Source organism: Leucoraja erinacea, chromosome 4 (genome assembly GCF_028641065.1).
Source record: "Leucoraja erinacea ecotype New England chromosome 4, Leri_hhj_1, whole genome shotgun sequence".
In the NCBI taxonomy this organism is placed as follows: Eukaryota; Metazoa; Chordata; class Chondrichthyes; order Rajiformes; family Rajidae; genus Leucoraja; species Leucoraja erinaceus.
The window spans coordinates 93,228,529-93,252,828 of NC_073380.1; the positions used below are offsets into that span (position 1 = coordinate 93,228,529).

General features: G+C 39.3%; 1 protein-coding gene across 1 annotated transcript; it reads right to left on the reverse strand.

Moving 5' to 3' along the window:
- Positions 1 to 17: 17 nt before the first annotated feature.
- Positions 18 to 23,433, reverse strand: snrnp48 (small nuclear ribonucleoprotein 48 (U11/U12)). The gene is made up of 9 exons (XM_055634807.1): positions 23,193 to 23,433; positions 18,119 to 18,235; positions 16,747 to 16,807; positions 14,901 to 14,981; positions 8,285 to 8,473; positions 6,767 to 6,888; positions 2,486 to 2,634; positions 722 to 889; positions 18 to 640 (listed from the first exon to the last, which is right to left on the reverse strand). The coding sequence occupies exons 1-9, from the start codon at positions 23,373 to 23,375 to the stop codon at positions 586 to 588; spliced, it is 1,125 nt and encodes a 374-aa protein (XP_055490782.1). The 5' UTR covers positions 23,376 to 23,433; the 3' UTR covers positions 18 to 585.
- Positions 23,434 to 24,300: the final 867 nt, after the last annotated feature.

Here is a 24,300-nt window from a genome sequence, read left to right on the forward strand (position 1 = left end):
ACCATTTTCTTTCGATTCAGAATACTTGATTTTATTCCTGATTTTCAGCACTGCGATATTTTGCTTTAGTAAAATTCAACCTTTATTTTTCACTTAACTAAAAGTTTGCAATCTGTCACAAGGAAGTGTTATTTCAGGTTCAACATTTGAATATATTTTGACTTCCAGCAGCTAATTAAAAAACAGGCAAACATTTTCACAGTTGACAGAAATCAGAATAATCGGCACTTTAGGACCGATTTCTAAGCAGCAACTTAACAGTTCTCACCAATGCCAAAAAATATGAAATGCTATGTAAACTGTCTGAAATAAAATGCAAATGCTTGTTTTACATTCATTCCTGTACATCCACTTTTATAATACTGTGATGGGAAATGTCTTGACCTTGTTTTTATAGCTGGAGACATCATATATCAAATAATAGTGGCTATATAGAGATAATGATATTCCACTGAAACTTTACCATTATTTTGTCTTGCCAACAGCAACATGTATTTAAAGTTAGAGCTTAAAAAAAGATCAGTTTTCGTACACAGCATTAGTATTTAATGAATTTCAGCTCTTCCTTCCATCGGTGTTTCCAAATCACTTCCGTCGCTTGTAACTTCGATGCCGGTCTTCATCGCGAGACTGATGTTGTCTGAAATTGTACATAAAAAAAGGTTATATCTGTGCCAGTGGAACAAAAAATACATTGTTTAATAATATAGGATGTGCTCACTTCTCATGCTTTTTCTTTGAATCTCTCTCCCTTTTACATTCCGGGCTTCTTTTACGTTCTCGTGGACTTCGGCTGTGATTGCTTTTCCATTTCTCTCGATCTGCAGTTTTATCACTTCCAGAAGACTGAGATTCAATTGAAGGAGATATTTTGTCTTTTGATCTTCTTCTACAACAGAAAAAAAACATGCTCACTCAAAAATGCAAGGCCATTCCTGCAACAATAATCATCAATGTTTCAGTAGAGGTAAATCTAGTATATTAATTCCCTATAGAATGAAACAATGCAGTATCCCCAGTCATATGGCTGCATAAACATATTTATTCTCTGCATGTTCCTCAAGGATTCTCTGGCCCTTTCAACGTCTAAAATAGAGATGTGATCAGCCACTACAATTTTCTGACAAATGCAATCTAATGCTTAGATGCTAATATATACACAACCCAGTCCGGTCACATTTGGTAAAAGAAATGCACCATTTGGCCTTTTGCTCTCTTTCACACCATTCCAGTCAACCTTAGAAGCTTGTTTTGACAAACTAATGAAGTTGCCACATTTAATATTTACGTATATAACTTCAACCAAGATTCCCTAGATGGTTCAGTGAATACATGATCCCAACAAATCAAAGCGATTACATGTTCAATCATTAATTTATAATTTGACTTCTTTTCTTCAAACGTACCAACATTAATATTTTTGGTATTATGCTTGTCTTAGCGAATGGGAAACATTTTTAAAGATCAGTTATCCATCATATATCAATGAATTGTATCAGAATTTGTATATCAAAGATTGACACAAAAAACTGGAGTAACTCAATGGGACAGGCAGTATCTCGCGTTGACGTTTCAGACTTCTTAGGGTTTCCTGTCCAGCTGAGTCTCTCCGGCTTTTTGTGTCTATCTTCAGTTTAAACCAACATCTGCAGTTCCTTCCTACATATATCAAATATTATTCATTTTATGCATTAACAAGATGCCCAGAAGACTGAGAGAAAAGTGGAGAGATAAGGCAGGTGGAATATTGGATAAGAGGAAGCAAGTAGCCAGGCTACCAGACTTGGTGGATTTCTTGAACAAGGAAGTACGGTACATGTTAGAGCCACACTACGGGACTATTTAAAATAATAAACCAATTGCAACTAACAAAGGTTCTACATTTACCAAAACTGAAGAAAGATCAGAATCTATCGAGAAGTAGTTTTGCTATCACAACCAGACCTGTGGAAACGACAGATGGAATGAAAGGAAATGTATCTACTAGCAAGCAAATAGTATTTTGTTTGTTATGTGATGAAGTTTGTCACACCATAAGATGGTGTCGAAGATTCAAGATGAAAGAATATGAAGAAAAGATGGATTTCTTGAAAGAGAAGGGAATCTGTTTTGGATGTTTGAAAAAAAGGACATATTGTGAGAGACTGTAAGAGCCAGATATTTGTTATAAGTGCAGGGAATATCATCCTGAAGCACTTCGCACTGAAGAAGAACTACCAGAGCATTGGGAAGCAGAACTGGAACAAATAGATGAAGAGCTATCAGAGCAAATAAAAGGGGATAAACCGGAGCAAACGGAACAGAAGGAGAAGCCAACTACTAGTGATGCTATCACCTCGCTGTGGGATATTCAGAAACACAAAGTGGAGGTATACACCTTCACAAAAAGGCAAGTTCACTTATTCCCAGATTTCATTTACTCCAAATGGATTTTTTCGATCTGTTTCACAATCAAACTGAAACAAGCATAAAGTGGTCTACACACCTCCGTGTACTGGTGGGGCTTTTAAACAATAAAGAGCTTTGGTCTTCTTCTTCTACTTCTTCTTCTTCTTCTACATTATCAGATTCATTCTGGTCTTTCCACTGTCTTGACAATTCTTCCATATGTACATTAATAACATCCTTAATTATCTGTAAATTATATAAACAGGATATAATTTTAAGCTCATCGTGAAATTCTTATATATTGTAAATCTATTTTGAAAATTGACCTCTTACCTGCTAGCTCGATATAGATATCACACGAAAGAAAGCTTGCAGGGAATATACAGTGCCCTTCATAATGTTTGGGACAAAGACCCATCATTTATTTATTTGCCTCTGTACTCCACAATTTGAGATTTGCAATAGAAAAAAACATCACATGCAGTTAAAGGGCACATTGTCAGATTTTATTAAAGGCCATTTTTATACATTTTGGTTTCACCATGTAGAAATTACAGGGCACCATAATGTTTGGAACATATGACATCACAGGCGTTTGTAATTGCTCAGGTGAGTTAATTGTCTCCTTAATGTAGGTATAAGGGAGCTCAGCACCTAGTCTTTCCATCACCTTTGGAAACTATTATTGCTGTTTATCAACATGAGGACCAAAGTTGTGCCAAAGAAAGTCAAAAGTCAAAGACAATAGACAAAAGAGGCCATTATGAGACTGGGAAACAAGAACAAAACTGTTAGAACTCAACTGTTTGGAACATCATTAAGAAGAAAGAGAGCACTGGAGAGCTTACTAATCGAAAAGGCACTGGCAGGCCAAGGAAGTCCACAGCTGATAACAGAAGAATTCTCTCTATAATAAAGAAAAATCCCCAAACACCTGTCCGACAGAGCAGAAGCACTTTTCAGGAGTCAGGTGTGGATTTGTCAATGACCACTGTCCGCTGAAGACTTCATGAACATAAATAGAGGCTACACTGCAAGATGCAAACCACTGGCTGGCTGCAAAAATAGGATGGCCAATTATAGTTCGCCAAGAAGTACTTCAAGAGCAACCGCAGTTCCGGAAAAGGGTATTGTGCAGATGAGCCGATGATTAACTTATATCTGAGTGATGGCTTTTCTTGGGTTTTACTTGCAGCCGAGCTCCCTTTGTTGTTGCAGACTGTAAACGCCTATCTCACCAGGGACTAACTCTACAGAACATTTTTCCTTCTATTATTTATTATGTAAAAGAATATGTGTGTTATGATTGTGTTTATAATTTGTTTGGTTGTTTTGTTGTTTGTCTTTTGCACAAAAAATCCGCGAGCATTGCCACTTTCATTTCACTGCACATCTCGTATGTGTATGTGACAAATAAACTTGACTTGACTTGACTTGGCAAGAGCAAAGTATGGAGGAGAGAAGGAACTGCCCAAGATTCAAAGCTTACCACCTCATCTGTGAAACACGGTGGTGGGGGTGTTATGGCCTGGGCATGTATGGTTGCTGAAGGTATGACTCATTTATCTTAATTGATGATACACTGGTGAAGGTGGTAACATAATGAATTCTCAAGTGAATAGACACATCCTATCTGCTCAAGTTCAAACAAACGCCTCAAAAATGATTGGCCGGCGGTTCATTCTAACGCAAGACAATGATCCCAAACATACAGCTAAAGCAACAAAAGAGTTTTTCAAAGCTAAAAAACGGTTAATTCTTGAGTGGCCAAGTCAATCACCCAATCTGAACCGAATTGAGCATGCCTTTTACATCCTGAAGCGAAAACTGAAGGGTACTAACCCCCAAAACAAGCATAAGCTAAAGATGGCTGCAATACAGGCCTGGCAGAGCATCATCAGAGAAGACACCCAGCAACTGATGATGACCATGAATCACAGACTTCAAGCAGTCATTGCAGGCAAAGGACATGCAACAAAATACTAAACATGACTACTTTCATTTACACGACATTGCTGTGTCCCAAACATTATGGTGCCCTGAAATGGGGGGAACTATGTATAAACACTGCTGTAATTTCTACATGGTGAAAACTAAACGTATAAAAATTACCTTTAATAAAATTTGACAACGTGCACTCTAACCACATATGTCTTTTTCTATTACAAATCTCAAATTATGGAATACTCGGGCAAATAAATAAATGATGGTTCTTTGTCCCAAACATTATGGAGTGCATTGTGAAAGCTGACTGTAAGTTTATTTAGGTATATAAAAAGGAAAAGATTAGTGAACACGAATGTAGATCCCCACAGTCAGAGACAGATGAATTTATAATGAAAAACAAGGAAATGGCAAACAGTTAAACGAGTACTTTGGTTCTGTCTTCACTAAGGAAGACACAAACAATCTCCCAAAAATACTAGGGGACCGAGGATCTGTTGGGAGGGAGGAACTGCAGGGAATCCACATTAGTCAGAAAATGGTATTTGGTAAACTGTTGGGACTGAAGGCCGATAAATTCCCAGGGCCTGATGGTCTGCATCACAGAGTACTCAATGAGGTGGCCCTAGAAATCGTTGATGCATTGGTGATCATTTCCCAAAGTTCTCTCGATTCAGGATCAGTTCCTGTGGACTGGAGGGTAGCCAATGTAACTCCACTTTTTAAGAAAGGAGGGAGAGAGAAAACGAGGAATTATAGACCAGTTAGGCTTACATCAGTAGCGGGGAGATGCTGGAGTTGATTATCAAAGATGTTATAGCAGTACATTTGGAAAGCAGTGATTGGATCGGTCTTCGTTCTTGGTTTCTTGGTCCTCCAAAATATTCCAAATGGAATTTAAACTGGAGGTGGTGAAGGGAGGGCTTAAGCCAGAAAGGGTTATTGGGAAGAAGTCAAAGTCAACATGGGTTTATGAAGGTGAAATCAAGCTTGAGCAATCTTTTGGAATTTTTGGAGGATGTAACAAGTAGAATGGATAAGGGAGAGCCAGTGGATGTGATGTATCTGGACTTTCAAAAACTCTTTGACAAGGTCCCACACAAGAGATTAGTGTGCAAAATTAGAGCACATGGTACTGGTATTGACATGGATAGGGAACTGGTTGGCAGACAGGAAGCAAAGAGTAGGAATTACTGGGTCCTTTTCAGAATGGCAAGCAGTGACTAATGGGATGCCGTAAGGCTCGGTGCTGGGACCCCAGATGTTTACAATATATATTAACGATTTAGACAAGGGAATTAAATGTAACATCTCTCAGCTTGCAGATGACACAAAGCTGGGTGGCAGTGTGAGCTGCGAGGAGGATGCTATGAGGCTGCAGGGTGACTTGGATAGGTTGGGTAAGTGCGCAGAAGCATGGCAGATGCAGTGTAATATGGATAAATATGAGGTTTGGTGGCAAGAACAGGAAGGCAGATTATTATCTGAATTGTGCCAGATTAAGAGAAGGGGAGATGCAACGAGACCTGCGTGCTTGTACATCAGTCACTGAAAGTAAGCATGCAGATACAGCAGGCAGTGAAGAAAGCGAATGGCATGTTGGCCTTCATTGCAAGAGGATTTGAGTTTTGGAGCAAGGAGGTCCTACTGCAGTTGTACAGGGCCCTGGTGAGACCGCTCCTGGAGTATTGTGTGCAATTTTGGTCTCCTAATTTGAGGAAGGACTTTATTGCTGTTGAAGTTCACCAGGTTAGTTCCCGGGATGGTAGGACTGACATATGATGAAAGAATGGGTCGACTGGGCTTGTATTCGCTGGAATTTAAAAGGATGAGGGGATCTTATATAAACATATAAAGTTCTTAGAGGATTGGACAGTGTAGATGCAGGAAAAAATGTTCACAATGTTGGAGTCCAGAACCAGGGATCACAGTTTAAGACTGAGATGAGGTGAAACGTTTTCACCCAGAGTTGTGAATCTGTGGAATTCTCCACAACATAAGGCAGTGGAGGCCAATTCACTGGATGCTTTCAAGAGAAAGTTAGATTTAGCTCTTAGGGCTAAGGGAAACAAGGGATATGAAGAAAAAGCCGGAACGGGGTACTGATTTGGGATGATTTGCCAAGATCAGATTGAATGGCGGTGCTGGCTCAAAGGGCCGAATGGCCTACTCCTGCACCTATTTTCTATGCCTATGTCTATGTCTCTAATATCTGCCAATTTCTATTGTTCTACACTAGAAATAACGGCACCATCAGCAAAATCAATTCATTTTGTCCTTCTAATATCTTTCTGGTGGTCTTCCTGTTATTTCCTAGTGTAAGACAATGGAAATTGAATCAATTAAATGGCATTAGAAAATTGGAATAGAAAACTTAATGCAAAATTATATACCACTGACTATTTTTAATACAATAGATAAGTTTACACATTACCTCAGTATACGATTTTTTGGTGATATGAACATTCTTGGCTCTATAGGATTGGCGTCTACGCTTGTAATCTCTCATTTCAGCAAGAATTTCAAGGTGCGATTTTGGTTCATTTTGGTCGTCATCTACATCGGAATGAAGAGAATTTTACGTACAAAACATGGAATCATGGCATACCTTATCAGGCAATTATTGTGTGTAATGAAGTTGCTGACTGCAAAAACAAACTAGCGTTGCGTCATTAGAATGCACCTGTGATTCCAGCTCCAAGGCAGAAATGTGGAATGACCTGTTACTTACATCGTTAGCACAATTTAAAATATAACATAATCTCGCATGAAAAGTAATGGATTTTTTTTTGGAAGACTACATTTAGACAAGTACATGACTCTTGGTATTTTAATTTTGTTTTAATATTCTTTCCTTCAACTGTAGATACTTACACTGACTCCAAATGCCATTAAAAAAAACTTTTAACAGCTTGAGAAAGCAAAGCTCCATGCAAGGTTTTGCCACCTACCCAGCATTTTGGAGAAAGGCTGTCTACTGCGATTCCGTGCCAAAGAAAAACCTATCAATCACGTTATTTACATTTTCAACTGACCTAGACAAATTGCTTACTGGGATATTGGGAGAATTTTCGAGAATTTTACCATGTAAAAAAAGCTTCTTGACATCACCCCTGAACAGTGTGTCTGCTTTGTCTAAGTCTGAGACTTACTTCAATTTGAACAGCTGATTGCTGTGAACATTGTTTGGTGCCATGGACAGCAAATTCGATCCATTAAAATTTCTAATTTTAGGAAATGCAATATGGCGACCTCTTCACTCCCCTCCCCCACAAAGGAAATAGTTCTTCATCTTCATATTTCCTTTCATGATACCTCAGTTGGGGCACTCATTAACTGAGGTATTAATGAAAAGAAAGATGTAGATGAAGAACTACGTATTTCTTGTGCAGCCGATCCTAATATTTTAAGTAATTGGTATTCTGGTGATTATACGCATATGCAACTTCCTGAAGTGTAATACCCAGAACCAGAGGCAAGGTTTTAAATGGAGCCCATCCATTGATTTATACAGATATACATGTTGTATTTTAGCTTCTTGGAGATAAAGACAAACATCTCAATAACCTTTGAATTAGAAAATCCCCTCATCAATTAGGGTTGAAAGTGGAATCACCAGTTTCTTTCAATTTCTATTAATACTCCTTTGCATTTTTGCGTGTCCAACTAATTTGATGTTACCACAAATATAGGTGTACAGCTCTTTATTCAACTCGTACAAACTATATTAGTTAACATTAATATGTAATTAATTTGTAAACTCTTGTTTTAGTCATCTCATTTACTCACAACTCATTTACATTTTAAACTCATATTATTTTTACACTTTAGGGTCAGCTTCACCTTGGATTTAAAACCAGAATTTCCTTGTGTTGTTTGCAGACAATATTAGTTAAAAAAAAGCAAGCTAGTTTGAACTTTGCAATTGTTAAATAACAAATTAAGTACAAACCTCTGCCGAGTTTTGCCGCAAGGTCCACGTACAAATCACTGTCATTTTCAAAAGACTTAGAGTTGGTTTTCTGCTGACCGGTTTCTTTGACAACGTGTTCATAAATAGCCAGGCGATCCGCCGGAGTCAGGTCACAAATAGAACGTTGATGATTCTCAGGAACTTCAATAGGTATTGATGAATAATCACCTAGGTACATCAATAATTTATTTAATTACTTCTAAACTTTACAGATTTTCCAAAAATATTGCAAATGTATAACTTCAAGTATTGGAAAATGGGCTAGAGTGTGTTGGCAAACAAAAAAAATTAAATTCTTATATCTTTACAATAAGCGAGATCGGTATTCCAACTGCGCATGCCCAGATCATAGGTCACTCGCGATAAACATTCTTGGCAACTGTGCTACTGCAAGTGTGCAGACCTCCGTTTTGTCCGTGGTCGGGAACGGGCCTGGGTCTCTGGCGCTGTCAAGTTGCTGCTGGGCTAACCCAATCCCTACCCGGGTGTTCCGTCCCTGCCCGGGGGCAACCGGGTTGACAGGCGGCCCTGGACTGGCAGGACGCCGGCCCGGGGCAGTGGTAGCCCTGGGCTTGCAGCCCATGCGGAGAGGAGGCGCTGGCTCCAGCTTGGCTCTGCTCCGGCTCCCGAGGAGGTACAACAGTGGCTCAGTGGGTCGAGCAACATCTCTGGAGAAGGGTTTCGACCCGAAACATCACCCATTCCTTACCTCCAAGGATGCCGACTGTCCCACTGGGTTGCTGTGGCATTTTTTTGTGAGTCCCCGTTGATGGCTGGTGCTCGGCATTCGCAGGCGGTTTGGCCAACGATGCTGGATGGTGCGAGAGCTGCGGCTGGTGGTCCCTGGCACGTTAGGGAGTGGGTTCCTTTGGAGTTGGGCTGGAGTTGGCGCTTCTTCTCCGCGCTGGCTGTGGGCCTGGGACCGCTGCTGATCCGGGCTGGTGTCCCGTCGGTACAGGGCAGTCGGTTGGCCCGGCAGGGCAGGTGGAGTTGAGCTGGAGTTGGCATTTCTTCTCTGCGATGGCTGTGGGCCTGAGGCCACCGCTGCACCGGGCCGGTGTCCCGTTGGTCTGGGGTCGCCCCGGGCATCTCCGGCTGCCTCCGGACAGGGATGGGACTCAGTGGGAGACGGGGGCGGTCCAGTGGCAGTTCAGCAGCGCTTGCAGCGCCAGGGACCCGGGTTCGATCCTCGCTGCAGATGAGGCGCAGGTGTGTGTGCGTGCAGCAGCCGAGAATGTCTCTCCGCCGGTCCAGTCTCTCCCTGTCTCCCACTCGCATCTGCCCACCCCTCTCAATGTTACACCCCGCTCTCCCGCTCCTCAGATTAAATATATTTTTACACATAAATTATGAATAAAGATAAGAATTTATGCAAGTTTATAAATCCAGCGCTTCATTTGCTTTTTCTTTATCGCGAATGACCTTTGACAAATCCCATGATTCCTTGCGTTTTTCAGAATACCCAACTCGCTTATTATAGATACATCTCTGAAGATATTTAGTAATCCATTAATAGACATTTTGAATGAATATAGTTTTAAAATCACAACCTTAGTGGTGATCCCGCATTTGTTATAATCCTTAAAACAACAGTGTTGTCACCTCTTGACCAAGTCATGAGGGTGATTTCCTGAATTAGCGTGTTATTTTCAATTGGAAGATCTCCTCCAAACTCACTAACTGCGCAGTTTTTTTATCATTCCAGCAACTAATAGAGACCTAGAATACATCTTTAGAAAGTCTAGACATGGCCTGCAATCTCCTCAATGCATTCCCAATTGGAAGCAGCAAATTAAGGAGATAATTTCGACAGAACATTTGTCCCAAGGTTCTGACTGCTTTGGTGAGTGATGAGCCATTCATACACTCTTACCAATAATCAAACATAAAAAAACTTAAGATAAACACAAAATGCTGGAGTACCTCAGCGGTTCAAACAACATCTCTGGAAAAAAGGAATTGGTGACTTTTCGGGTCGAGACCCTTCTCCAGATGCAGAGTCAAAGGAGATGGAAAATAGAGGTATGAAAAGCTACAAAGGACAGATGAATGAAATGTATGAGAAGAACGAATCAAAACCAGCAAGGAAGGGATCAATGCATGATGGAGCCCAGGATGGTGCATCATTGGCTGTGGAAAAGATGATAACGAATGGATACAAACAGTGAAACTAAGCAGGTCGACAGTGAAACTAGTTGGACAACGAGGGCGGGGGAGGGAAGGAGAGGGAATACAAGGCTTACTTAAAATTAGAGAAATCAATATTCATACAGCTGGGTTGTAAGCGGCCCAAGCGAAATATGGGGTGCTGTTCCTCCAATTTGCATGTGGCCTCACTCTGACCATGAAGGAGGCCTAGGACAGAAAGGTCAGTATGGGAATGGGAAGGGAAGTTAAAGTATTTGGCAACTGAGAGATCACGTAGACCAAGGCGGACTGAGCAAAGGTGTCGTTACGTTTTGCAAAGCCGTTGGATTTTTCATCCAACAATGAAATATAAAGACAGAATTGTTTTCAAAACTATATTTAGCGTTAAGTTCCTGGTTTCATCCATCAATTTGCCACACTGGGAGTTACTAGATTTTTAAATAAAAACCATCCAAATAAATTGACACATTTGACTGGATCACATACAATTAACTAAAAATTAAGTCAACTTCAAATTCAGACAATGCCCCATAGCACCTGTAGGTAAAGGACCAGTGAAGAGGCAGCTATGAATATGCATCAGAAAGCGTGGGTAACAAGCAGTTACAAATAAATGCAATGAGTAAATATGGCAAGTTTAGATTTTTACAATTCATGTTACGTAATGAATTGAGGTAATTAAAAGGTTCACAAAAAAGTCATTTTGCCAAATATTTAAATGATGTTCTACAGATTTAGTGGAACAACAATGAACTCTTGTCGCAACAAATCGGATAACTGAAGCTTAAAAATTCTGAGTAAAAGGTGACCAATATATTTCAATGTCAAAATAAGCTAAAAGTCATATAATGGTCTCTGTGAAGCACTGAAGATATGGATAAAAGACTCACAAAAAAAAAGAATCTGTTTATTACCTCTAAAAAAAACATTAAGGTTTTATATTTAAAATTTAAGATTGACAGTTTAACACGCACCAGTGATGGCAAATTAGTCAATAATGTCAAATATGCTAATTCTACTCCATCCCAATAAAGTCACCCATGAAATTGAAAATAGTCAGTGTTTTAATGCTTACTCAAAATGCATTTACTATCCGTTAATCACTGGCAAAGTTGCTAGTTGGAGACGCTAGTTTACAAAATTAGCCAAGTGTTGGAGTAACTCAGCAGGCAGCAACTCTGGAAAACATGGAGAGGTGACGTTTCGGGTCGGGACCTTTCTTCAAACGTGTAGGTGACGTTACGGGTTGGACCCTACTTCAGATAAACCTTACTTACCCTTCAAGTATTGATTATTTATGAAAACATTAACTATATGAATGCTTTAATTAGCACAATGCAAAAAGTTTCCAACCGTGTCTTCCTATGTGCACTAGAAGAGAGTTTGAACCCCAACCACTCCAGTGCAAAGGATACTTCCTGTTTCATGTCACCCTATTCAATCCATTTGCTACTGAAGCACTCATGAACAAAGTTATTTCCAGATTTAACAACTAAATGCTCATTTGGCTGCCAACATTGTTCCCACTTCTACCTCGCTTTGAAGATAAATTCATCCAAAACCTTGTAGCACCCATTGTGTAACAGCACAGGAAGATCAGTTCCATCCTTCTGCTGACCATCATTGGCTCCTAGATCCCAAATTACTTGGTTTTAAAACTTCAAAACAAAATCACTCATGCGCTTAACCTCTACATCTTTCTAAGTCTGTAATGATAAAATGTGAATCCAATTTCTCTCCGATTATAGTCTTTTGCCCATCCCGCACTTTATGCATAACTCAATGATTAGCATATTGCATCTGTCTAGATTCCAAGTTCTTGAATTCACTCCTAAAATTTCACAATTGAACTAGTCACCAAAATCTGCTTCTATGATCATATGTCATCTTTGGATCGCAATCAATTTTGTTCCTTCAAGCATCTTCGTAAATGCAACATTGCTGATGCTACTCTGCTTTAGATTTCCTGTGACGAACTCCACAAAATTTTAAAGATATAAAATCTTTAAAGATAAACTTTATAAAGAAATGTTAAAATAGGTATTTCTTGCAGGAATTGCTTTATGCAACAATTAAAAACTACGTTTTGAAAAGTGAAAAGGAGTTAACACCTTTCACTTTATATCCTCCAGCTAATGAAAAGAGATACAGCAGGCCACTAAAGTGCAGGCCTGCTCGGATAAAATATTTAATGATTTTTATTGGTTTAAATAGGTTACTTGGAAAACAATAAGCAAAGATTAATATTCTTTAATACGATCTTTGAAGTTCCATTTAATCAATCCATTCATGGTCCATTTTTAAAGGATATAATAATATTAAAAGGATACTGTATGACATCAAGTAAAATTCTGTGCAAATCTGTACATGAGGAGAACATTCTTTCATGTTCATCATTCCTCTGTCAAATATACTCACCCCTGTTACTGAAAGAGAAAAACCAAAAAGTTTAAATTATCATGTTCAAAATAAATTAAATATTTAATGAAATGTGCATCATAATTACAGTATAGTTCACTGTCACAGTGTAAATATTATGCATCAGCTAAATTTTAGATTAAATTCCAGGAATTAAAATTTAACAGCTGATGTACAACAAGCAAACTTCAATCACACCCCCATGGCCAAAATCTTTCAATGACATTGGGCAAAAAAGGTACAAGCCAATTGGACTGTGTTTATTGATATTTTTTTGTTTACACAAAATGTTGATTTATTAAACCGCACCTAGGCAATCTAACACATTTAGATTGGTCCAATATCAATCTGCAGTCAAGTGTCACCCAGAGGGGAACAGATTGGAACATAATGTAGAAGTAAATGCTGATTAGCATCCAGTGGTTTATGTATGACAGTCTCAAGATCTTCAAAAAGTTAACATGACACATCTACAAGTATGATACTTTTTTTTCTGGAAAACATTATGGGAATGGAGTCTCATACTGCATAGAAAACCTGAATTAACACTGCATGTTACTTGCATTTTTCTATAGCTCGAAACAAAATGAATCATTCAATTTGTTAGAAATATTTTTAGCATGGACATGTAAACTGTGCACTCCTTCAATAAAGCAAACCTTTCTTTGGAACAAAGGAGGAACTCTTATTCGTCACCACAGCAGAGCCACAGTTGCAGATTTGCATGAATCTCCTGAAACCTATTTCTAAACTGCAAGGGTCCATGAGAAATATCAACCTTCAACTCCATCAGTCCAATACACTAAACACAATTAATGACTAATAAAGGGAGAAATTCGACTTAAAGTATTTTGTTCTACATCATAAAGAAAACAAGGTCACGTTGTTGAAATGCACTATGTTTTTTAAAGAAACAAAATTACCAATTAATATTTCAACAACCCTTTACCCCTGTAAACATAAATTAGCTTTCTACCCAATTTTAACACTTTAATGACAGCAGCAAGGATAAACCTCAATCTTAATTAAAACAAAAGTTAATTGTGAAGAATTATTTCACAGGCTACTGTATTAAAGTGCAACTATATATGAATTTTCATTCCTAAACCTGGTTTCTTTTGTTATCTTTTGATTGATAAATGAAATACGAGTTACAATGAAATATTTCCGCATCAGGAAATAAAATAATTGAAGTTTTAGGTAGCTTCAATAAGGGAATAGAGACTACAAGGGAAGAGAGAATACCAGAGTAATTTTTAATATTAATGTTCAATATTAGCACGTCTCAATAACCAAATACAAAATTCTTCACTAAAGATATTATAATGTTTAAAAATACATACATTTCTCTGTTCCAGGCAAAGCTACTGAAATTATTTACAAAAAAAAAAGCCAGAAATCTGCAAACTTTGCAATCGATGTAACAGATGATGGTGACTTCTGGTTGCCTCTAATGCTGTCATGTAGGAATATAGATGCAGAAGCAGTCATTAAGCCTGCTCTGCCATTCAGATGGAAAACAATTGATCCTTAAATACCCTTACCCTAAAGAAAGCTACTAAATTCAGTCTTGATGTGCAAACGGCACAGCATTTTGCTGTTCCTAATAGTCTTTTGGAATATGAAGAAAATGTTGTGAAAATCCAATAACATACTGTGTGAAAGAGTCATTTGCGTTCTCGAAAAAATTCCAATGTTTAATTTATTTGCCCACCATTTTTGTGTCTCCCCCAGTTGTCAAGCGAGAACAGTCATATAGTATGTTGCATCCATTAATGGGTCGGATGGATTTTTAATTTCTAATATTCATATTTTATTGTGTGTAATAATACAGATACCTGGTAATTAAAGTAAAATATTTGGTAAAGGTATATGATAAATAACTGAAGCTCCAGTCGTACAAATTATGTACAAGAACCAGTTCAAGACTAATGTTTTCAGTTCCAGGAACCTACATTAAATTTACATTGCAATCACATCACTCGTGATCTTCAAAATATTAGGAAAACAGATGCGGATTGTCACTTACTTTGTGAAAACACTCTCTCTTCTTTTCCAAGTGGTGCTTTACTTCTTGCTTCTTGAATTATCCGGGTCTGCACATCTTTGTCTAAATAGAACAAGATAATATAGACCTTATTGTACAACATTGTACAATGGCATTTCATATATGGAAATGTCTATCATGAAATAAAGTCAAAGAAGATATTTTAAAGTGGATGCTCTATAGCACTTTTCTTCAACAACCAGTTCACAAATCACAGGTGTACTCATAAATCTTTGAAAAGAGATTAATAATGAGTATATGAATTATTTTAAGGAAACAAAAATGACACAAACTAATTGGACTTTCGACTGGAGTGGTAGTTTAGAAATTGCCAAATAGCAAATGTTAAAGTTCGAGATCCATCTTCCATAGATTTGACTTTGAACTTACTCTTTTAAATTAAATTAAAGTTTTCAACCGATATTAACAGGAGTATAAATTAATGTTAAACAAGGATTTTATTTCCCATACTCTCTGGCAAAGCAAATACACTGGATGTATTTTTCAAACGAAAAAAATTTAGGACATATGTAACAGATGAGGAATGTAATGACCTTGTAATAAGGGAAGAATAGGTGAAACGACAAGGAAGTAACTGACCTTCAACAGAAAATAGAGCACTAAATATGCAACATACAAGGTTATTCCAAGCAAGCAAAATGCGTATACCAAACCTCCATATAGGGTGTTCCCACTGTAATCAATGACACAGAGCCGGCAAAATGATTCAACACCTTGAGACCAAAAATCCACATTTAGCAAATGTTGAATGTTTCCAAATGACACAAGATAGTGGAATTCCAAAAAAAATCTACTGCAAATTATAACAACTGCAGATGAAGATACAACAACAACAACATTGCTCCTCCTGGTCCTTTGCATCGACAAATGCAAATTATCATTTGCATGAAGATGGACAAGGACAAGGCCATAGACATTGTTTGTATGGACTTTAGCAAGGCTATTGAAAAGGTTCTGCATGGTACTCCGCTCTGGAAGGGAGACTCAGCTGCCTGGAAATAGACTTGGCTTCACGGAAGAAGCAAAGGCGTTGTTTTTTTGGACTGAGGGGTCCATGTCAGTTCAGATGGGCAGCCAGCTAGGCTTGGCATCAAAAAGGTTGAGAAACACTGATTCAGAGATTTTCATTTGACTTTTGCTAAGGAAGTATAGCTTAAATGTGTTTTTAATAAGATTATAGCATCAAGTATTACTTCCAGATTTTTTGCTCCAACTAAAAAGTAATTAGATATACCCAGAAAAATGCAAGAATTTACTGACATTTTAGAGGTGTAACAAAACTTCCACGAACAAACATAATAGAAAAATAACTGCTGGATGACAATAGACAAAAGACAATAGGCGCAGGAGTCGGCTCTTTGAGCCAGCACCGCCATTCCATGTGATCATTGCTGATTATCCACAATCAGTACCCTGTTCCTGCCTCCTACCCATATCCCCCGACTCCACTATCTTTAAGAGCCTTATCTAGCTCTCTCTTGAAAGTATCGAGAGAACCGGCCTCCACTGCCCTCTGAGGCAGAGAATTCCACAGACTCACAACTCTCTGAGAGAAAAAGTGTTTACTCGTCTCTGTTCTAAATGGCTTGCCCCTTATTCTTAAACTGTGGCCCCTTCGGAATGACCTCACAGAAGGGTTAAACGCATACTGATCAGCTTAAGTTAGGTATCAATCATATATTTTATACAAAGAGCAGTCAGTAAATATAACATTCTTATTAACCTTATGCAAACTATTTTAGCAAAATATTTAAAAGTTGCAGCTGAAGCAAAAGCTACTTTCCTTGAAAATTGGCAATATACTTACCCATTTTAAAGGTTGACACTGGAGTGTTCACATAGGCAAATGCAGGGTCATACATCTCTGCCTATATTTCACAGGATTTAAGGAAACATTATAAAATTAAAATGTTGACATAAAAACTCAGAAGTATTTAACTGCTCATTTAAGACGAGAACTAAAAATTGTTGGATTTTGACGCACAGCTGACGCATTGAGAAAAGTCATCTATTTTAATGTTAGTGGGACCTCACTTAAAATAGCCTGAAACATCTAAAATTAAATAATATTGAATATAATTAATTTTCTGATCGCCTTCATGACTCACTATAAATACATATATAGATATGATAAAGATTTGGGTGTCTTGTTGTATGGTTCAAAATGACCATTCCTATAGCTGATAGTTTCACTAAGATTTCTAAGCTAGCTGGTCTATGAATCAACTCACGTCAAACCTCTTTGCATGTGCAGACAACACAGAAATTTGAGGCAAGCTGGAGATCTGGTGCCATTGTTGGACTTACTGCTAATTCCAGCAGCTGATAGGCTGAAAATGGGTGGAAATTGTACTACACGTCCACACTCTTGACGTCATGCTACAACAGGCTCTTAAAAAACATCTGAGGCCTTATTCATTACAAGGGGACGATTACATTGAAAAAGACAGCTTAAGCAATCTGAAGAAGGATCCAGACCTGAAATGACCCCTATCCATTTTTTCCACAAATGCTGCCTGATTAATTGCTTTACTTAAGCACTTTGTGTTTTATTTAAGTGGTTTACCCATTTTGCTTTGTTTTTAATTATATGCTATCATTTTAAAGATGTTTGTAATTACATTTCTGTTTTAGTTATTTAAATCGGAAATTTAAGATGTTTCCAACCACTGGCAACAGGGCCAAATGCCTTAATTTACAGTATATGACACTTAATGTCTCCTTACATTAAGACGACTATTCCACTTCACAGGGAGCTTCTGATAAACAGAATCTGTTTGGCCATGTCAGAATGCATTTGTCTCGGCAGCCAAGAACTGTGAGTTCCATTCAGAGGGAAAAAGAACCCCAATAAACAAATCACAGTTATTGAACATGCAGAAATAACAAGTATTAGGAAGATTCATAGTATGATAGCTTTTTAACAAAAGGATTTGGGGTAAGATTTGTGTTCAAACTTCAAATATGAATGTCTTTCATGAAATCGCGACGGCATACAAAATAGTTTTGGACAGATAAAGCTTTAATCAACAGAAAACCCACCAGTCTAACCATCTGGCAATAACGGAAAGATGAAAAAAAAGAGTAAAGATGAAAAAAAACTTTCAAGGATATTAAATAAAAGCAGTTACATATTAAACTAATGTGCATAATTAACAAAAAAAATACATCACACCAACCTCTTCCTCTTTAGAATATTCCAGTTTTCTCAGCCTGCAGGATGCAACATGTTTCTCCAGTGATGATTTCGGAAGTCTGTGATTTGCATCAAATGGACAAGTAGCGATTGGATCAGGCTGGAAAATTTAATGGGATGCCAAGTTATTTACAGGATTAAAAAGATAAGCAATATGGATGATAATGGCAGTTAAAATGCAAGGAATTTCATATAAATCCACCCATGTCCAATGTTTAAACAAAAAAAAAACAATTGTTCACCTCTTTTGGAATAGATTTTCAAGTAAATACTCAAACATCTCAACAGTATGATCCTTCATTCTGAGGAAGAGCACTTCACTATCAGCAATAATTGAGTTTGTTTTCTTTGGAGTGGAGAAGCCCAAGGGATGATTTGATTGACTGCACCAAAATCATGGGCACAGATGATAATGAGCAATTTCCATATTAACAGAGGTATCTACTGTATAACCAGATAGCATAGCTTTAAATAGATATTCCAAACTATAGTTTTGTTCTGAACAATATTCATGTTTACCTACATTTAAGAAAAAGTGGAGGAAAACATATCCAGATAAATGGGGAATGTTCAGTCAAGCACTGAGATTTTAATCAACAAAGTATTAGTTGTACATGGACTGGAGAACAGAAGGAATGACAGTTTAAAAATTTTAATTAGATACCAGAAGTGCTCCAGAAATGGATTTGTCACTACTCATAGAAGGGGGCAGGAAAAGACAAAACACCAATCTACAACCATTAACCAGAAGCAGATAGTTGACTGGATGCCATTCAAAACATCTCAAATAATATAAACCCCTTGTTTAATGCTTCACTTCAGAAATGATAATTTTAAATTATTTCATTGTCTACGGTATGGCAGCCAACATCAATAGATAACTGAATACTGATACCATGGGTTGTTTAAGAAGGAACTGCAGATGCTGGAAAATCGAAAATGCTGGAGAAACTCAGCGGGTGAGGCAGCATCTATGGAGCGAAGGAAATAGGCGACATTTCGGGTCGAGACCCTTCTTCAGACTGATACTATGGGGTTTGGTTACTCCATGGGATCATGGGATCTTTGTAGGTGGAAAGAAAATAAAGTTAATGGGGAGATCAAAATGGGAAATGTAAATAGACACTTGATGATTGGCTAGTGGAGTCAAGTGATATGGGGAGAAGACAGGCACGGGTTATTGATAGGGGACAATGAATGGCCGTGCTGGCTCGAAGGGCCGAGTGGCCTCCTCCTGCACCTATTTTCTATGTTTCTATGGAGTTTGCTGAAGGCCCCATTTTTGTACTTTATGACTCCATGCCAATTATACTTTTCCTACAAAAGGATAATTATCTGCAGGTGGAACATCAAATAAAAAATTATACCAAATAATTCAGTGCTCAGAATAAATAAACATTGTCATCTCATCAAGGCAGTTTTCTATTGTGGGAATCACCGTTTTCTTTATTTTTTATTTTTTTATAACCGTTTTAAATTAAATAAAGTAGTTGATGTACTGCAAAAAATGTTGTAGTACAACCAGTAAACCGTTTTTAATTGCACCTTTAACTGGTTTCATTATAAAATCTTTATGAACGTCTTATGATTGAAAAATGTTAACTATAGGTAACCGTTTGCATATTTGCTATTGGTGTGGAATATACCGGAAGACTGGAGGGTTGCTAATGTACCTTTAAGAAGGGCTGCAAGGACAAGCCAGGGAGATGTAGGCTAGTGAGCCTGATTATATAGACTCAGTGAGAACTTTGGCAAGGTCCTACAAGGTAGGCTACTCCATACGCGATCAAGGGTGTGTCAGCCAACTGGTTTCAAAATTCAGAATACAGTGTTGCAGTTAGAGAAAATGCAAATAAAGTACAAGGGCCACAATGAGGTACATTGGGAGATCGCAACTATGCCCTTAACTTGTGAGAAGACTGTTCAGTAGTCTGATAACAGGGAGTAATAAGCAGTTCATGAATCTGATGGCACATGCTTTCAAGCTTTTATACCTTCTGGACAATGGGAAATAGAAGTGGGAATGATCGGGATGCAAATAGTTTTTGTTTTGTTGGCTGCTTTCTCGAGGCAGCATTAAGTATACAAGGAGTCGATGACTGGTGTGTTTTATGGACTGGTTTACATTCGTATCTCTCCACGATTAGAGAATGTAGTTGTTAATAAATTTATAGATTACACCAAAATTGGTGGTACAGAGGACAGTGAGGAAGGCTATATTTGTAAACAAATCTTGATCAACTGGGGAAATGTACCAGGAACAGCAGATTAAGTCAAACCAGGGAGGGACTTGCACCAAAAATGGTTGGGCACTGGAGTGTATTGAGGGGCATAAAGACCAAGAGGTTTAAGGACACGTGTCCCTGAAAGTGGCAACACAGTTGAACAGGGAGGTAACAGCAACGTTTGGCCCACAATTAGATAATTGAGTACAGGATCATGTTACTCTTGTGAGACCACATCTGGAGTACAGTTGTGTATAGTTCTGCTTGCTCTGCTATGAGGATATCATTAAGCTGGAAAGCATGCAGAAAAGATCAACCAGGATAATACCAGGGTTGGAGGATTTGATTTGTGAAAAAAATAAGGCTGGGTATACTGGGTCTTATCCCCTGGAACATGGGAGGCTGTGGGTAATCCTATCCTTCAAACAAAATCATGCGAGGATAGAGCTCTAGGGGCTAGTGAGTCAAGGGATATGGGGAGAAAGCAGGCACGGGTTATTGATAGGGGATGATCAGCCATGATCACAATGAATGGCGGTGCTGGCTCAAAGGGCCGAATGGCCTCCTCCTGCACCTATTGTCTATGTTTCTAAGGATCGATAAAATAATAGTCATCCTTTTTCCTGAAGTAGAGGAGACGAGGACCTGAAGTTTATAAGGTGAGAAGAAAGATTTAGGAGAGACCTGAGGGGCAATTTCTTCTTTCAGAGAGTAATGTGTATATGAAATGAGTTACCAGAGGAGACCCCAGAAGCAGGTACAATGTTAAAGTTTAAATTATATTTAGACAGGCACATGATAGAAAAGGTTCAGAGCTACTGGCCAAATGGAACTACCATTCACAAGTTTATACTGTAAGTAAATTAATTTCAGGAACAAATGCATATAAAGGGCAAATGTCTACCTCAAAAGTGGCCAGTTAGTTGAGCAAGAAAATGAACCCCAGGTAATTATTGAGGACTGAGAGAAGTTGAGTTGCAGGGGCAATGTTTAACCCAAATAACAACTTGTGGTAAGGGGGAAGAACTTTATGTAGCCACAACTATATTGCGCACAAACATGGAGATTTCAAATGCACAGTACCATTTCGACATTTAATACTGTCAGCAAGCTAATTAATTCCAGGAATTAATGGAGGGGGCTAAGTGATGATTAATTGCAAGGGAAAGATGTGACCGAAATGATTCGGTAACATGGACAGCCAGCCTGGGTGTGCCAGGCACCCTGTAGCAGTGTCAGGTCAGTCTCCTAGGGTAGGCACCCTGTAACACAGTGTAGGGACGTCTCTAAGGGTGGACATCCTGTAACATAGTGTAGAGACCGTCTCGTAGGATGGGCACCTTGTGACACAGAGTAAGGTCCATTTCCTGTGGTGGGCACCCTGTAATACAGTGTAGATACGGTCTCCTAAGGTGGGCACCTTGTAACACAGGCTAGGGACCGTCCCTAAGGATGGGCACCCTGTAACACAGGCTAGGGACCGTCTCTAAGGGTGGGCACCCTGTAACACAGGCTAGGGACCGTCTCTAAGGGTGGGCACCCTGTAACACAGGCTAGGGACCGTCTGTAAGGGTGGGCACCCTGTAACACAGGCTAGGGACCGTCTCTAAGGGTGGGCACCCTATGACACAGTGTAGGGACCGTCTCCAAGGATGGGCACCCTGTAACACAGGCTAGGGACCGTCTCTAAGGGTGGGCACCCTGTAACAATGTAGGGACCGTCTCTAAGGGTGGGCACCCTGTAACACAGGCTAGGGACCGTCTCTAAGTAGCAATGTTACAAAATTTTGAGATTTAAAAAATCAAGTCTGCAATTTATCCCATCAGATAAAGCATAACAATAAGTTTAATTTGACACCAAATTCACTTTCATATCTCAAGTATTAAAAAAGTTATGACCATTTTCATACTCGGAAATTAGCATCTTGTTCCCTATTGATTTTCAATGGGCATTACAAAAAAGCTGTGATCTTAGATAGTCAAAAGCACATTTCTTAAGGAAAGATTAACATTTTTAAATAGCCTAAGTGTCCAAAGATTATTCACAAATAATTCACAATATAACATGATTTTTATATCTAATTTACATTAATTTATAGGCCAAATGGAAGGAATTTAGTGTTCAATTGCTGTAAATAAATCGGTTTTCTAGTGGGTTCATGTGGAACGCGCAGGTTTAGAATGTTGACAGCGCGCTGGATTAGTGCCCTCAAGTGCCGAGAAAAATACTGGGGGATATAAAAAGCCCAAAATGAGCTACTCGCTATAGAAAATTATAATTATAGGGTTATATACATGCCCCATTTAATGTAAAAATAAGGTACATACCTTTAATTGTTTGCTTTATAAAACCCTGGGGCTGCGAGAGCTTGCGGAATGAACGAGAGCTTTTAAATTTATTTTATCTACTCTTCGAGGCCTATAAAACTAATAATAGCTTTTGGGACCGGGTCTTGCAGCGATTCTCCGTTAATGATTTACTAGGCTGAACATCTGCGATTGGAACAGCCTAGTAAAAATCGCGTTTTAAACCCGCCCCCTCCAAACAGCGCCAAAATCACACACAAGGGGAGGGGCAGATGCTCAGCCACGATTCAGGTACGTTTTGTAACATACCTACTCTAAGGATGGGCACCCTGTAACACAGGCTAGGGACCGTCTCTAAGGGTGGGCACCCTGTAACACAGGCTAGGGACCGTCTCTAAGGGTGGGCACCCTGTAACACAGTGTAGGGACCGTCTCTAAGGGTGGGCACCCTGTAACACAGGCTAGGGACCGTCTCCCAGAGTACGTGCCCGCCGCGCTAGGCCCCAGGCCCCAGGCCCCGCTCACCGGCCGTTCGTGGGTCTCGGCGCTCCAGCCCAGCGCGTCCAGGACTCCCTCCACGGCCTGGGCACAGTCCTGCGTGAACCTCGCCAGTTCGCTCACACGCTCCAGGCGGCTCTGTAGCCGCTTCGAGTACTCGATGTTGGCCGCCGCCTCCTCCTCGTCCGCCGCTGCCGCCGCCGCCGCCATCTCGCCGCCGCACTCACGTCTCACGTCCTCCGCGCCCAAAGATCTTTGTCCGCGCCTGGGAGCGGCCGCCGGAAGCGCGGAGCCACCTAACCTCCCCTAACCTCCTCTAACCTAACCTCTCTCCCCTCACCTAACCTCCTCTCCCCTCCTCTCCTCTCCTCTACCCGCGCCACTCGTGGCTCGCTGGTGATCTGCTGCAATTGTTATTTTTTTTCATTTTAAACCTCACGTAAAGCAAAGATCCTAGATCCTCTATAATCTTTGACGCAAAGAGTTGTTCTGGTCGAAGAAAGGTCGCGAGCTGGAATATCCCTCATCCTTCCGTTCTGGCTTCAGCCCTCCCTTCACCACCTCCAGTTTAAATTCCATTTGGAATATTTTGGAGGACCAAGAAACCAAGAACCAAGGACCAAGAACCAAGAACCAAGAACCAAGATGCTGCCTGACCCACCGAGTTACTCCAGCACTTTGTGTCTATCTTTGGTATGAGCCAGCAACTGCTGTTCTTTGTTTCTACATAACGAAATTTAAAGCCTCCCACTGTTTGTAATGGGTCCAACTAGCAAAGACCACTTTTTGCTCACAATTCCCACCACTTTTATAACATTTGAGGAGATTCAGTATATCAATGAATACTCTCTTGAACTGCAGGTAGAAATTGGTAGGCTGCATAGCATTCTGATTTATAATTGTCACGTGGGCCGAGGTACAGTGAAAAGCCTTTTGTGTGTTATCTAGTCAGTGAAAAAACAATCATTATTACAATCAAGCCATCCATAGTGGACAGATAGTGGCTTGAATGGCCTACTCCTGCACCTAATTTCTATGTTTCTATGATAGAGGATGAAGTATATAATGATTAGTGTAATATCAATTCTGATTAAAGATAGTTTGATGGTCTTCAATGAGGTAGATGGGAGGTCAG

Bases quoted from the DNA above. Each gene is read 5' to 3' on its own strand.
- snrnp48 (XM_055634807.1), bottom strand. From the start codon at position 23,375: ATGGCGGCGGCGGCGGCAGCGGCGGACGAGGAGGAGGCGGCGGCCAAC. The intron at 6,889-8,284 runs GTTTGTACTTAA...ATTCCGATGTAG, and splicing joins TGCGGCAAAACTCGGCAGAG to ATGACGACCAAAATGAACCA. The intron at 2,635-6,766 runs GTAATGTGTAAA...TATAATTTACAG, and splicing joins CCAAAAAATCGTATACTGAG to ATAATTAAGGATGTTATTAA.